At 38.5% G+C, this 16,899-nt stretch overlaps 1 protein-coding gene across 1 annotated transcript in view; it reads left to right on the top strand.

Annotated features, from left to right (window-relative positions):
- The window catches only part of ZNF407 (zinc finger protein 407), a 359,916-nt gene extending 343,716 nt beyond the window's left edge, over positions 1-16,200 (top strand). The window contains exon 8 of the mRNA XM_089516927.1: positions 13,736-16,200. Within this exon, the coding sequence (XP_089373053.1) occupies positions 13,736-15,093 (1,358 nt within the window). The 3' untranslated portion in view covers positions 15,094-16,200. The remainder of the gene's footprint in view (positions 1-13,735) is intronic.
- Positions 16,201-16,899: the final 699 nt, after the last annotated feature.

Below are 16,899 nucleotides of genomic sequence, written 5' to 3'. Positions count from 1 at the left end.
GTTGTGGTTGATGTAGTTTATGTTATACCTCTTCGCATGCATTGCTAAATTTGTTTTTTTTTTAAAAAAAAAAAACAAAAATAATTATTTCAGAGGGGCCACAGAATCAAATCTTGGAAAACAGCACATTTTGCTGAACATTTTGACTATCATGTCAGTGGCTTGTGGCACTACCTAAACCTGGGTTCAAAAGAGACCAGGTCCCCACTCCTATACATCTCTGTAGTTCTTATTTAATAGAATTAAAGTAGGCATAATGTGTGCAAAGTTGGTCAGTGCACAGTGCAGTTGATAGTCAAGACTGTTTGGATCAGAAAAGACAAACTGCAAAAGGCAGCACACATTTGAAAGCAGCAACAACAATACTTGTTAAAGATATTTTTGCCTGTTGGTTGTGGTCAACCAAAACCTCTGCTTTGTGCGATCATCTCCAGTGAATTTGCTTCTTAAAGGTGATGAATTCATTTGAAACAAGGTTGTAAGTAGTGTTTAACAGCATGTCAGTGTTAACGAATGTGTTTAAGCACCACATTTCACTGACTGGCAGTGAAAAGACATGACAAGTTGGCAAGGATTGTTCACTACTGATGCTAGAAAATCAGCTCCCCTTCTTTCTCTGCCTGATTGGCAGCTATTCCTACTGCTTTGTCAGGTAGCAAAGTAAGGCAGCGAAGCCCCACACACTCAGCCAGGCTTTTTGTTCAGAACCACACTGTTGACAAAAGTTAATTGGGTAGTTAACTGCAGCAAAGCATGTCTTGCTTCTTTGTATCAAATCAGAATATTTCTGCATATCCTCTGGAAATTAAGACCTTATTTGCAAGTGCAAATGCATCCCTGGACCACTGATTCCCAGCAGAATGTGAGAATTACCTCCAGTAAAAAATGGAAGGTACTGAGATACAGAAGCTATCCATAGACTTTCCTCCCTTTTCACACTGTTGTTTCACAAATGCAAACAACAACATGATATTACAGTACAGAAATGATGTCCAGTACAATATTGAAGTGTTGACATAGACCACTTACTTTAAGTGTGAATAAGTGCCTGCTTGACTGTAGTGTCTATATTCCAGTTTAAATTTCTATTAATCTGTTCAGGTTTGGTCTCCTTTGAACTGAACAAAGTGATGGTTGCTTTTGTGATGGTTGCTTTTTATGATGTGAAATTTTTAAATTTTAATTTGTTTTTTTGTTTTATTTATATACCGCTATTCCAAAGATCATAGCGGTGATTCTGTGAACCGCTTTGATCGTCTTGGAAGAGCGGTATATAAATAAAGCATATTAACAAATGAGAGTTCATCCAAACTGATTCAAAAGCATCGAGTTTGTTCCTGTCCTTTCCTATTTTATTTGTTGTTGTGGTCCTTTAATTCATTTCTGACTTATGGCAACCTCATCAGAATTTGTTCAGAGGGTGTTTGCCCTTGCATTCCTCTAAGGCTGAGACAATGTGACTTCCCCAAGGTGGGTTTCCATGTCTAAGTGGGGATTGAACCCTAATCTCTCAATGTCCTAGTCCAACTCCCACTATACCATATTGGCTCTCTTGGATTTTGTACTAGGTTAAAACGAACTGTCCTGAGAAGCTGGTATTAAAAATTCTCTGCTCATAGCAGGAGCTGTTGGAAACTCTTGTGGGATAAACAAAATGCGTATGGATCTCCAAAATAAAGTCCGAAAAAACAGAAACAAAGTCTGGGGCTTCCTCATCTTTTAAATCAGTCTGGAAGAACCCTGGGTCATTTGCTGTTGTGTGCCTTCAAGTCATTTCCAATTTATGGCAACCCTCAGGCGAACCTATCACATTCTTGGCAAGATTTGTTCAGAGGAGGTTTGACATTGCCTTCACTGAGGCTGAGAGCATGTGACTTCCCCAAGGTTACCCAGTGGGTTTCATGACTGAGCTGGAAATAAAATGCTGTCTCTCCTTAATCTATGTAACTGAACGGTTAATCTGATTTTGTCTTTTTCAAATCTAACAGAAAGATTGGTCAAGGTATGAAGGAGATATCATTTTCCCTAACTGTTTGGGTTAAATCTGTGAGTAAAAAGGAAGCAAAGTACTGCATGACATGAAGGTTCCTTTTGGTATGCATGATTTGGAGCTTTTGATATGTACTGACTTTTTTGCCTAGTTTATAAAAATATCTCAGCAACCTATACAAATACAAATCTAGAGTGAACAAAAATTCTGGAATGACCATATGAACCATAACATCTAAAACATATTAACATCTAAACCCATTTCAGTTACAGTAAAGAGAATATTATCAACATTATGTGAACTTCTATTTTGTAAAATGTTACTCTAGTAGTTGCTTTATGATAACTCTATATTGCTAAAATTTTAAATCCTTGTGAATATTGTTATCTGATTCCAGTACAGCAAAGGAAGCTCTTCTATGTGAGCTCTGTATCAAATGTTCTTTGCCCTGGTTTTCATGATCTGATAAGATAATCCAGGCTGTCCTATGATATTTGTCACTTCAAGTTTCTGAGGTGTGTCCCCAGAATCCTTTGCAACATCATAGAGGATATGAGGGTGCAATTCTTGCATAGCATGCCTTTTTTACTGCGACTCTCCTAAAAATATTTCTCTGCCATGTGACTCTTGGTTTATTTGTGCAGTTGGACTGCCCTGGAGGTAATCACATAGTGTCAGCTTCTATTAGCTTATTATTTGTGAATCATAATAATTTATCCATGCATTTATTCAAAATCTATGTCCCACTTTATTCCTTTGTTTGGTGTAACTCACAATGATAGGAAAGCAAATATCATAAAAATCCATATTGCTAACATAATGTCCAGTGAAATAATTGCCTCATATCTATTTTTACTGATTGTTATAGTTTGTTTACTTAAATCTTAAATAAACTAAACACCAGACATCAATATAAAATAGCATCAGCTATTGGAGAACAAAACCATGGCGCCTCTTCAAAAGTCTGTGAAAATGGGGAGGTTTTTTTTTTTATATAAAGACTTTTGAGGTGTAGGATATTGAAGAATTTACCTTAAGGAAACATTCTGCATTAACTGGGGTTTCTAGTTTTAAGGGTAACCTCATTTGGCCTCACTGCAGTACATGATACTAGAGACTGCATGAATAAGCATAGAATCATAGAGTTGGAAGAGACCACAAGGGCCATCCAGTCCAATTCCCTTCCATGCAGGAAATCTCAATCAAAGCATACCAGACAGAGGGCCATCCAGCTTCTGTTTCAAGACCTCTAAGGAAGGAGACTCCACCACACTCTGAGGGAGTTTGTTCCACTGTCGAACAGCCCTTACTGTCAGGAAGTTCCTCCTAACGTTGAGGTGGAATCTCTTTTCCTGTAGCTTGCATCCATTGTTCTGGGTCCTATTCTCTGGAGCAGCAGAAAACAAACTTGCTCCATCCTCAATGGGACACTCCTTCAAAAACTTAAATGGAGCTATCATATCACCCCTTAACCATCTCTTCTCCAGGCTAAACATACCCAGCTCCCTAAGTCTTTCCTCATAAGGCACGGTTTCCAGACCCTTCACCATTTTGGTCACCCTCCTTTGAACATGCTCCAGCTTGTCAACATCCTTTTTGAATTGTGGTGTCCAGAACTGGACAAAGTATTCCAGGTGAGGGCTGACCAGAGCAGAATAGAGTGGCACTCTTACTTCCCTTGGCCTAAATACTATATTTCTGTTGATGCAACCTAAACCCGCATTGGCCTTTTTAGCTGCCACATCACACTGTTGACATGTTCAATGTGTGGTCTACTAGGATTCCTAGATCCCTTTCACACGTAGTCTCGTTCAGCCAGGTGTCCACCATCCTCTATCTGTGCATTTCTTTCTTTCGCCCAAAGTGCAGTAGCTTACATTTCTCTGTGTTGAAATCCATTTTGTTAGCTTTGGCCCAGCTTTCTATTCAGGTCTTCTTGAATTTTGATCCTATCCTCTGGGATATAAACTATTCTTCCTAATTTGGTGTCATCTGCAAATTTGATAAGCATACCTTCTATTCCTTCATCCAAGCCATTGATAAAGATGTTGAACAGCACTGGGCCCAGGACAGAACCCTGTGGCACTGCATTGGTCACTTCTTTCCAGGATGAAGAGGAGCCATTGCTGAGCATCCTCGGGGTTTGGTCGGTCAACCAGTTATAAATCCATGTAACAGTTGTCTTGTTTAGCTCATATTTTACAAGCTTGCGTGCAGGAATGTCATGAGACCCTTGTCAAAGGCCTTACTGAAATCGAGATATGCTATATCCACAGCATTCCCTTCATCTACCAAGCTGGTAATTTTATCAGAAAAGGAGATCAGATTAGTCTGGCATGACTTGTTTCTCAGAAACCCATGTTGACTTTCTGTGATTATGGCATTGCTTTCTAAATGTTCACAGACGCTGTGTTTAATGATCTGCTCTAGATGCTTTCTTGATGTCAGACTAACTGGATGATAATTGCTCTTCTTTCCCCTTTTTGAAGATGGGGACAACGTTTGCCCTCCTCCAGTCTGCTGGGACTTCTCCTGTTCTCCAGGAGTCCTCAAAAATTATTGCCAATGGCTCTGAGATTACATTTGCCAATTCTTTTAATACCCTTAGATGTAGTTGATCTGGTCCCAGAGACTTAAATTCATTTAGATCAACCAGGTATTCCTGTACTTCCTTACTTATTCTGTGCATTTCTGTTCTCTGCTCCATTTTCCTCAGGTTGAGCATCCTTTTCCTTTTCTGAGAAGACTGAGGCAAAGAAAGTGTTGAGTAATTCTGCCTTTTCTTTGTCCCCTATGAACATTTCACCATTTTCTCCACGTAGTGGCCCTACCATTTCCTTCTTCTTCCTTTTGCTATGGACATACCCAAAAAAGCCCTTTTTTATTGTTCTTAACCGCTCTAGCAAGCCTGAGCTCATTCTGTGCTTTTGCTTTTCTGACTTTCACCTTACATGTGCTGGCTATTTGCTTGAATTCCTCCTTGGTTATTTCCCCCCTTTTCCATTTCTTATAGATTTTCTGTTTAAAACTTAGCTCAGTTGAAAGTTCATTAGTCATCCATCCTGGTTTCTTGAAACACCTCCCATTTTTCCCTCTTCATTGGAACAGTTTGAAATTCTGCCTTCAGTACCTCCCATTTGAGAAACTCCCATCCATCCTCAACTCCCTTCTCTTTTACTATTCCTGACCATGGAATCACTCTCAGTATTTCCCTAAATTTACTGAAATCAGCTCTCCTAAAATATAGAATGTGTGTCTGACTATGCCTGGCTTCTCCATTCCACTGTATAACAAATTCCAAGAGAACATGGTCACTCCCACCTAAGGATCCCACCACTTGCACCCCATTAACCAAGTCATCTTTGTTGGTTAGGATCAGATCTAAAATGGCTGTTTCCCCTTATTGCCCCTTCCACCTTTTGGACAATGAAATTGTCTTCCAGGCAAGTAAGGAATTTGCTAGACCTTACTGTTTTGGCTGAGTTTGATTTCTAACAAATATCAGTATAGCTGTCCAGGAAAATTTCTTGCTCCCTAATATACCCAGGCCTCCAGCTGCTGGACCACCCCTTTCAAGAGGGCTACCAACTTGCACTTGGTACAGATGAAGTTACCTACATCCAAAGGCAAGAAGATAAACATCCCACAACTGTTGCCGATGACTGCAGCAGCTCCCTCACTGTCCATATTGAGAATTCTAAAGTGGTCAGTGAAACAGGACTCTCGGCTTCCCCCTGCAAGTCTCTGACTCACTTGCTCTAAGCACCCCCCCCCCTTAGCCCATTAAAGAAAAAAAGTTGAAAAGTAATAGAGAACTCTCAAACGCAGCTCCCAGGTCTCTTTCTGCTCTGTGCTCTGAGTCTTCCCTGACTGCGAAAATTTGCACGCCATTAGGTGCACACCTCTCAAGGCGTTCTAAACAGCTAGGCTGTTAGCTCTACCCCATGACTCACCAAAGCCCCACCACTCAGGAATAATAACGCTGCAAATTTGGGGGGAAAACCTCACCCAATGAAAATGGCTTCTCAGCCAAAGGTTTCTCTCCTCCTTTGCAGGAAATGGAGTCTAATGCCTCTGAAGCAGTTCTAAACCGCTAGGCAGTTAGCTCTGTCCAGGGTGCATCATGTTCTGATGTCTCTCACCGTTTCCTGAACTCCACCAAGGACCTTTTTGCACAAGGCACTTACCACTGCCAAAATGTTCCCAAATGTTGCAAAAATGCTGGAGGTGGGATCATCCATCACACTTCTAAAATGTAATTGAGGCTTCTCACTTTTCTTCCATCACTGAAGCGTTTGCGGGGAAGCCTTGGAGAAGCCATTTTTTAATAACGGGATCTTCCATTATTGAAAAAATGGCTTTTTAGACTCCCCCGTGAATACTTCCATGACAGAAGGAAAGCAGGAATTCTCAATTACACTAGAGAAGCGGCAACTGAGAAGGTCCTCTGGGAAGTCACCACAAGTCCAGTTTTTCTTGACTGTAGTAAGTTCTTCCCAGAGGACCTGATTGTGCGAGAAGAATTTTATGAGAGGAGGTGTTCCTTCAAGTAAGCTGGACCCCAAGCCATGTAGGGCTTTATAGGTAATGACCAACACCTTGTACTGTGTGCGGAAGCTAATAGGCAGCCGATGTAAAGATTTTAGCATAGGTGTAACCTGGCTGAACCTATATTTTCCTGTGACCAATAAGGCCTTTGGTCTTAAAACTTTACTATTCCACCCAGCCTTGATAGGATATGTGTTTTATCCTGCTCTTTTATTTTATAGGTTTCAAAATATATATTGAACTGATTTTACTATTACCTGATACAACACTATGGGAAGTTATGGCCAAAAATTGGTTATTTTAGTAACATATAAGCAAGGAATTTTAACAGAAATTAATGAAGAAAAGAGCTTCTGTTAAGTGAATCCAAATTGAATATTCTGATATCACTTTAAAGTTCTCACTTTGGGTCAGTATAAATGTGTTAAAAATCAGTAAAGTAGACTAGCAATACCAAACTATAAATAGTTTTGATAATGGATGTTATGGACTGCAGTTTATGTGCTAAAATTCTGAAATTCTTACTCAGTTCAACCCTCGACTTTGTACCCTGAAGAGTCCTGTCCTTGAAGTTGCTTGAGAGCACAATGAACAGAACTTATTGCTGATATTTTCCAAGCATTTTAGTGGCAGTATTTTGATAGTGGAGTGACCTCTACTACTATCTCTAAACATTTTCAATTTACAGGCTCTAGAATTTTTGCTGTCTTTGACTCTCATTCTTTTGAAGGGGTCAGGCCTTTGTGAATTTGCCACAAGAAAGAAAGAGTTTTAAATGCCCTGTAGACATGACTAGCTTAATAGGAGTGTAGAGGCAATGAACACACAACATACAATATGTTTTAATATTTATAGACAAAATTCACATTGTTTTAAGTGTACACAAGCAGCTGCTGTCATTTGGCTGTGAGCAGATGTTAGACCTCCAAAAGCATCACTGATAATTAAAATACTAACAGTTAGTGTTTTACCCCAGCTGCAGGTTCTGTTTACTGTAAATCTGATTTTAATGGTGCCTCTGTGCAGTTGTTGAAAAGTGGTTTGTTTTCTACCATACATAAGAAAGTGTCTGCAATGAAGACAAATTGTTATTTCCTATAATTTGCTCTGGAAAGATATGACAATACAGTGCAGCGTACTTGCATTTATAGAGGAAGCATAGATATGAGTAGCAAGTTATGACAGTAATAATTTTTAGCGCACTAACAAGAAAAGATAACTAGGCAACTTAAGCATAAGATCCCCCCACAAAAAAAAAATCTTAGCTGGATCACCTGGGGAGTGCAATAGCCTCTTCTAAATTATTGATTGTTTTTTGTAGCTGTTAAGACCATACATTATTTATATAGTAACATCATTGTATGTGATGCTTTACAGTCTGACATAAGCAGAGTGAAAAGGTTTTTAGCAAATATGTTAAGGGTGCTGCTTAACTCCATGGATGTAGTAAACATAGTAGACAGATTGATTCTGCGTTCAGGTGAACTGGCTGACCCTGAGCATCCTATGGCCAGGAACCAAGGCAGTGGACTCATTATGTAGTGCCAGATCCACAGACGATTGCTCCCCTCAGTTCATGCACACACTGACTTTTATTCAGAATGTGGAGGGTTTGTTTGTCTCCATTATGCTCATCTATGCATCCCTCTTCTCTTCAAGGCCTTGGCCCACATATTACTCAAGCACTGACAGTTCTGCAAAAACTGCTCATGAAATCCAAATGTAACTCAAGTTGGCCTCATATTCTCTGGGGCATACAAGTATTGGGTGGGCATATGGCTCTTACCTTGGTTCTGATCTTGAAATATTTTCCTGTGGTGGTCTGTGTTCTGTGTATACTGTATAGCGTGAGGGCAAGCTACTCAATTATGGAACAATTAATTCCACCAGGAAAATAAATTCTGAAAACTGTCCATGTCTTTACCTTTGACTGCAAGAATCAAGTATGTCACAGCACTGCTATCAGGCACAGTCTTTTTAAATCTTAAAGTTTAAGGCCTAATACATTTATGAGCAGGTCCTTAAGATCTTTTTGCCCATGTTGCCCCTTTTCATCAGTGGTGACTTGTGGATCCAGTGTCAGAGGAGCAATGTATTCAGTCTGGTTTTGGTCTAAATTTAAAGGAGCTATCCAAGAAACTGAACATATTTAAGGGATAGTGTTCAACACTTAGATACCTCCTTTGAAGTTCAGAATAAAACATCAGAACTGCATAAAGAAGTTGCATGGGTGAATGCAGCCAATGAAGGGAAAATGTAAGACTAGGTTTGTTTGGCCTCTTCTCACAGTTACCTCAGGATGGATCCATAACCCTCTATGTTTCTGCTGTTACCTTTATGTACATATCTGGTGTGAAGTATTCTGCCCTTGTTCTTTGGTTTCTGGGATTGTTTAAAGGCCATGCCTGGTCATTCATTGATAGATAGATAGGAAGACAAATAGATATGACAGAAAGCCAAGCCATATGAGAAGAAGCCACCCCTCTCCATGTTCTCACACATTCTTGGGATACCAATTAGGTACACTGGTTACAGTCTTCCCCAATATAGATGGATCAGTTGAAATAATAATAATCATTTATAAATTTGCCCCATGTTCAAACTTTATGCAAATCAGTGTTCTCTTTGAGCTGTTGTTTGGGTGGTATGTGTATTCTTTTCTTCTTTTTTGGTGAAGCATAAAGGGTCCCTATATAGAAGGAGCACTGGGAATAGGAAAGTATCATCACTGTTATTTCAGCTGATACATATATTATACTAAAAGCACTAGCATTCATAAATATTTTCTAAAATGTAGGCTAGGGACACGGTATTATTTCTCTGATGGCTTTATATTCCCATGCCAATAAAATATCAGGACAAGATTTATTTAGAAGAATAGACAAGGTCAGTGAATATTTTTTTAAAAAATATCCATTTATCATTTGCCACTTAGGAGTCCATTTCCTTGATTTCATTTTGATGAACACATTATGCTTTCCTCAAATTTGTGTGCCTGTTAAGGAACAGCAAAGCAAAAGCAGAGGTTTGCATGCAATATTGCATTAGCTCAGACTTTCCTGACACGTTATGCATTACTTTTGGAGACTGAGTCTTTTTAATGCCCTCTTTATCTGCTACACGATGCATGAAATCTACTTTCTGTTTTAGAACTGCAAATGACCCTTGACCCCTCTAGTGGAGACACAATGTGACCTTTCTATTGTCATCAGCTTTCATTCTCTTGAAAATTCTATGAATTTTTATTACAAGTTTTTTTAAGCCAGGCTGAGGCTTCAACAAATTACTTGACACAGATGAGATGAAGTTGTTGAAGTAGTGTTAGATAAGTTTTACAGCCAGCATGTGTGCTGCTGAACAGTACAAAGCCAGTGTCCTACAATGTCATACACCAGTAACTGCTGAGCCTACTATTGGATAAATACATCATTTTATGGAACATTGATTGTTCTATAAACCCAATGGAGTATTATGCTCTATGATCAAACCATTTAGATTGTGTGTAGAGCACAGAAAATGCCATATTCAGGATGGTACTAAAAGTGCCATTTGTGTATTTTATGGATGTCATTACAGGGGAAACTTCCCTCTGTAGGCCCTGTTTACTGCAAAAATTTTAGACTGTAATGACATTTTTCATTCACAACGTATGCCTTCAAGAGAGGGGGCCCTTGTTTTATTTGTTTCATTCAAGTTGACTGCACAAATCCTGTACATTTTAATTAAATGTGAGCTTAACAAAAGAATAAGGTATTTATTCTGGGAAGGTGGGGAACAGGGAAATGAAGACAGCAAAAAACAACACACACACACACTACAGAAAGCAGTCAGTTCCAGGGTTCAAAAACACAGCTGAGTTAAACCACATTTGTACTTTTCATGAATCACATCAAACAAACCACAAAGCACTTTTATTTTGCAGCGTAGGTGGCCTTTACAAACAGGTAAAATGTGCAAATTTGGATTTAATGTTCCAAAATATTTGACATTTTCAGTTTTTGAAATAAGAATCACTAAACATATCAGTTGATAAATAAAGGATCTGTTGAAAATACAGAATTCTTGGAAAGTAACCAATTCTGTGATCACAGTATCCAGAGATATGAAACACCTCTTTGGGGGTTATTCCCCCCTCCATTTGCATCATTGTATTTTGTCAGTTGAGAATGTATTTCTGTTCATTTGTACTTTGTAATGACAGGCCATCAGCAGCAAGTACAGCTTTATAATAGTAATATAGCTTTGCATTTTACCTTTATATTTGGCATGGCAAATATTCTGTCTTCTCTTCCCCATCAAGTGCTCCAAGTATATTTTAAATAAGACCTTAGTATTATAACTTCTTTTAATTTGCATATGGGACAGTGATTTTTATAACTACTATACTATAAATGTGTTGACTAGTCAGTTTAAAATATGTTATGCCATAACTAACCCTCAAAACACACCTTTAAAATTGCATATTTCTCTCTCTCCGATTCCCCCCTTTCAAAACAAAGGAAATCCATTCAATTCCACATATTACATTTACCATGAAGATCACTAAAATTGAAGTTGATGTTCCCAATAAATTTTTGGTCCAGTTAAAATTTAAACTTAGAGTACAGATTCCCATTAGTTTAACTGACACTTGAACTTCTACACAGCTCAACATTAATTCATTATAGTTGAAATGGAAGAATCTTCAGTGGGTGAATCTTTTACAATCTGATTGAGGCTGTTACATTTTATAGGATCCATTTTTCAAAGCACTACTGACAGCACTCGAAGTTATTAAATTGCTGAATCAAAAGATGGACCTGCAATCGCATTTATGAACTGTGATGGAATAGCTGGGATTGCACTGAGCCGAGGTTAAGATGTTGGTGTAGTTAAGCTTCATCACACCCCTTTAGTGACAGCAGTATTTACCCATGTAGTTTACTTTAATGGTCAGGAAGTGGCTTAACTCACCTCTGGATTCAAATAGATTAAGCAAGCAGTCAGAATGGCATAATTATCAGTGCTGCAAGGAATTTACAGGATAACTCATCTCCCAAGAGACTTCCCATTCAATTGCCGAATAAAGACTGAAGATGCATAAATTCACAGATGCAGCATTCAACCTCAGGAGCTAAGGGAAGGAACGTATTTCTTTATCTTCTTCCTTTCATACTCCATTCTGGTCTACTTCCCGAATATCACAATGCCACATCGCATGTGTCCATTGTAAGATTTTGATCTCTGGAATTATTTTAACAGATGGGTACATAAAAATAGGATTTGTGGTACTGTTTTGATCTGAGGCCATATCATTGGATGGCTCATCTTGCTTCATGTCAACAAAGCTGGACTCCTGAGAGAATTAATTACATTGGTTCTGTTATGAAACATGGATAGGTTGTGATTGTTTTCTTAATTGACCCTTTGTGCTGATTTTCTCCTTTCTGCTCTCTCTCCAGACTGGATGCCTAGGGTATATACTCATGCCCACAAAGAGTGAGAAACAGACATGGTTATAGGAAGATGTAGACACCATTGTGTGCTTGCTTCTAAATTTTTCTTAGCAAAATATAATTCATCAATTATTGCCTGATCCGTCATGCTGTATCTGTTGGGCAAGGGGGGCACATTTTAAATTGTGAATGTTCTTTTTATATTTAAAAAAATAATTAAGGCTGTGTCATTTCAGTTTAAACAGTGGACCCACCACATTTGCTGCAGTTAGGAATGCAAGACCTCTGTGAAAGTGGAACAACTACAAATAAAAACACACTATTTTTTTTACCCAAGGGAACACCTCTCTAGGAAACTCTAGGTCCTCCAGTGCAACTCCATGGTCAACATCCACTGGACGTTGACCAGAGATTTGTGTTGCAGGACCTACAAATGCCTGGAGAAGGGTTCTCTCTAAGCATCTCTATGTCCTCTACTGCAACCTCTGGTGAAACACGCAGGAGGACCTAAAGATTCCTAGAGAGAACATATTAATCAAATCAGTGAATAATCAACTCCCTCTAGGCTCAGGCAAAAGCAAAGGGTTGTAGCCTCTCCTAATTTGTATATTCTTCATTAATAACGTCTGCCATTTTTACCACAATATGATGATGCTGGGCCACATGTGTCCAGGTTTTCATCTGTCAGATTATGGAGAGTATGGTAATCTCTAGCTACAATCTTTATCTATATGTGCTATTCTTATACACTTCTGGCTGTTTTATAGTTGTCCATTATGTATGTTCAGTAGTACAAGTAGTTACCAAATTGTTACAAATATTTTAATGTTGGCTTGGGCCCGAGTTACTTGAGGGAACGTCCCTCCCGACATAATCCACCCCACACTCTCCAAACATCTGGGAAGAACTTACTTGAGCATCCCAAGGTGAGGTTAACATCTACTCACCAAAGAGCATTTTCGGCTATGGCCCCAACTCTTTGGAAAAATCTTCCGGAAGAGCTCCAACTTATTTCTACCCTGGATGCTTTCAAAAAGGCATTGAAAACTTACCTCTTCCAGCAAGCATATCCCCCTGATCTTTTATAGACCTCAGAAAAATACTACCTCCCGATCAGCAGTCTACCTTTTTTTCAGGATGATGTTCTTTTTTTCCAGGACTTGTCCTACATTTCAACCTTCTGCCCAGGAGGAATTTCAAAATGTTCTCCATTTAAAGCGTGATTAAGCAGCATGAATTTTCATTTATATCAATATTCATATAAATATCATGTCCTACAAGTTTATTGAATGTGATTCCTCGTCCTCCTTTGTGGTTAAGACACCCTTGTTTTTCTACTCCTCAGAATAAAACAAACTTTGGAAACTCTTGAGTGCTACCTGCCACACAAATGCACCAACTCTCTCTTTCCGGTGACAGCTCCAAAGCAGAAGTAATTTAGGATACAGTCACTTACTACATGCATTTACTAGGGAATGAGCCTTGGCAAAGACACAGCCTTCAGAAAACTTCATTATAGGGATGTGGTAGAGACAGTGGGGCTGCTGTTTTCTGCTAATAATAAATCATATTTTGTTGCATCATGTGAATGAGAACATTTGGTTTACAAATGCTAATATAGGATTTATTTAGATCTGTAATTAAATTGAGAATAATGTGTAAATATGATATGATATCCTTGCATTATTAAACTGTTAATATAATGATTTTTTTAAATTGTTTTGACATTTTTAACCATCTTTTTTTCTTCTTTTTTCTTCAGGCATAGTTTCTAAGTCCTATGAATGTCGACTGAAGGGCCAGGGAGCTACATTTGTGGAAACCACAAGCCCCTTTACCACAGCAGCTCTGGAAGAAATTTCTCCAGCAATTGATAAAGTTCTTCATAGTGGGAGGAAACATCCACAATCCACTGAACAAGTTCAGCAAGTCATCATTATTCAAGGATATGACAGTGATTTTGCAATGGATGCCTCAGTGGAGGAAACAGCAGCAGCTACGCTTCAGACTCTGGCAATGGCTGGCCAAGTGGCAAGGGTTGTTCATATTACTGAAGACGGACAAGTGATAACTACAAGTCAAAATGGGTCCCATGTGAGCAGCATGATTCCAGAACAATTACTCACAGAACAGCTGTCAGATGGGAAAACACAAGTGGTGGTTGTTGAAGGACCTCTAGGTGGATCTGATATGGAAGATGCTGTTTCCATAGAGACAGCTTCAGACTCCAGTAATATCATGGTCCAGCAGATAATGACACAAGAAATGTTAGATTCATCAGTAGTTACCAGAGTACATCCGCCTGAGTCTGCCTCGGCATTGGATGCCTTGCTTTGTGCCGTAACAGAGCTTGGTGATGGAGAGAACAAAGTAGAACACCTGGATAGGGAACAGCTTAGTTGTAAAGAAGCAACACAAATATTAAACCCAGAAGCAGACCTTGCCTCTAATGACAGCACATCACAGGAAACACAAGTGTTCCATGATGTTCAATCAGCTGAATTAGACACAGAATCCATGGAAGTAGTAACACAACTTGTGCACCCATCTACGATAATTGCATCTCAGGAAAGAGGTCAGGTTGCCTTCAAGAAGATGGTTGAAGGAGTCCTCCAGTTTGCTATGTGTGACACAGCTGCAGCAGACCAGCTCATGAAGGAAGGTGTCACTCAAGTCATTTTGAATGAGGAAGGAACTGTACATATGGTAGCTAGAGAAGGATCTCAGATAATAATGCAAGAAGCTGGTGGTCAAACCCTGAGCGTCCAAAGTGAACACGTGGACTTGGTTGGGTCTGATGGACAAATTTCCCAGATCATTGTCACTGAGGAAATTGCTCAAGCAATGCTCCCAGATTCTAATAGCAATTTTTCTGATGGGGCAACCCATTACATTCTAACAGGGTTACCACAACAAACAGAAGACGAATCTGGAGTATATTCACATACTGTGATAGAGACCAATGAGCCACAAGAGATTTTGCAAGGCAGCCCAGATATAAATTCCAATAATGTATCATCCAACGGAAATGATGAGCACCTAGCTAGTATGGTTATATACACAGAGGATGGTTCACAAACAGCTATTATTCAAAGCCAAAGAGATAGCAATGAACTATAAGGAACATGAAAGAACTCCACCTAATACATTTGACAGCAGGCAGTGTTAAATACTGGGTGCCTGAAGACACTATATTTGATTTTTAATTTGGAAAGTATTCTTGAATGACATTTCTCCATCTATCTTGGTGTTCAACACATTCTTTATGAAGTTAGCATCACCAGCTGGGAAAGGGAAATCTTTTTGTTTTGCATGAACGACAGTTTGACCTGGTTACAAATATTGAAAGGTTTACAAAATAAAATCAAAATGGGGATAGATGCCACTAACACAGGTATCAATTTAATTATTTTCACTGGAATGGATTATTTGGGGTTTATTTTGTTTGTCATCAGTTCGTTGTATTCTGATTCTGTAGCATTAACTTTGTCCTTTATTAAAATTAATTATGTTAAACTTGACTTGTTTGACTTTGCATATGGAGAGCAAACTAAATATTCACGCACTGGTATAACCTATCTGAGAGATGGAATGACAAGTCCTAGATTAAATTTGCATTTTACATTCACATTAGTTTTACCATCTCAAATGACCAGCCATTACTCCTTTTGAAAACTCAGTGTTCCCAATGAAATAATTTTGACATGTTTCAGTTGCCTTTCATTTAACATATGAGGCTTTTTTTTCATTTTCCAACCATTAAAGGAGAGTTTGCTGTAATCAACAGTTACTAACACCTTATGTGACGTATTTACACAATAAAAGTTATGCTTCAGAAAGATCTTTATGCTTATAATTTGAGTTTAATTTTATATAAATGACTTTGTCACTGAAAATGTTCATTCATATTTTGGTTTCCTTAATAGCCCTTCACATATATACCATTCTGTAGTTCATTATTTGAATCATTTTTTTGGAAACAGTTGAGATCTTGTGCATATAAAATTTGGCCAATGACCTTAACAAGTGGAAGAGTGTTGACCTGACATCTCTTGCTGGATCAGAATGTTATCTGCTTCTGGATAGGTTCTGACTATTCAGTGTAAGGTCCTATTGAAAATAGGCAGTTTTGTGATTTAAATATTTCTCTTTAACCTAAGAAATGTTAACTATGAAACGGATGGAGTTTTGTTGTTGTTGTTTACAATAAAATGAAAGAATGAAAAAGTATGTTATCATTTTTAAAAAATATTAGGCCAACATGGTACGCCCAATGAATTCAGCAGTGAGTTGAGTTTATCACAGCTTTGCACATATTTTTACCCAATAAGCTGAACCAGAACTTGAAAGCAGTATGTTGGAATTAACATGTTATACGTAATAATATTGCCTACAATGAGCTGTTTGTTAAAACCAGAATATCAATGTTCCTTTTGCAAATAACGTAATGAATAATAACTGTAACAATATTACATTTTGGTGTAAAATGTACATTGTTTTACATACTCCATTACTTCCAAAACATTGATGCTGGGGAGAGGAATTCATATTGGGGGATTTGGAGGATTTTGTTCTATTTTTAATTTTAAAAAATATAAGTAACATAGGACTGCTTAAGCAACATTGCAGTGAGTAATGTGTAACCCTTTTTAAAAAAGTAACAGTAACATTAAAGAATTAGCTTTTCAAAATAAATGTTCTGAACTCTGACCCAGCCACAATCCACCAACCACATATTGGAGCTACTAAGTGCTTGTCAACTGACTGGTTTTTGCAGTTAGAGGCAAAAAGAGGCGACAGTAGACATTAAACCCTTGGTGGCCACCATACATGGCTGGTAAATCACACATTGTAAAGCCCTTGTCTAACATGTCTATGCATTCTCTCTTTGTGTCTCTGGCTGTTTAGCTAGCTAGTAGCATGGGA

This window comes from Sceloporus occidentalis, unplaced genomic scaffold (genome assembly GCF_023333645.1).
Source record: "Sceloporus occidentalis isolate IW3139 unplaced genomic scaffold, rSceOcc1.0.p SCAF_3, whole genome shotgun sequence".
In the NCBI taxonomy this organism is placed as follows: Eukaryota; Metazoa; Chordata; class Lepidosauria; order Squamata; family Phrynosomatidae; genus Sceloporus; species Sceloporus occidentalis.
The sequence above is the reverse complement of the archived record's forward strand: the minus strand, read 5'-3'. Positions and strand labels throughout refer to the sequence as shown.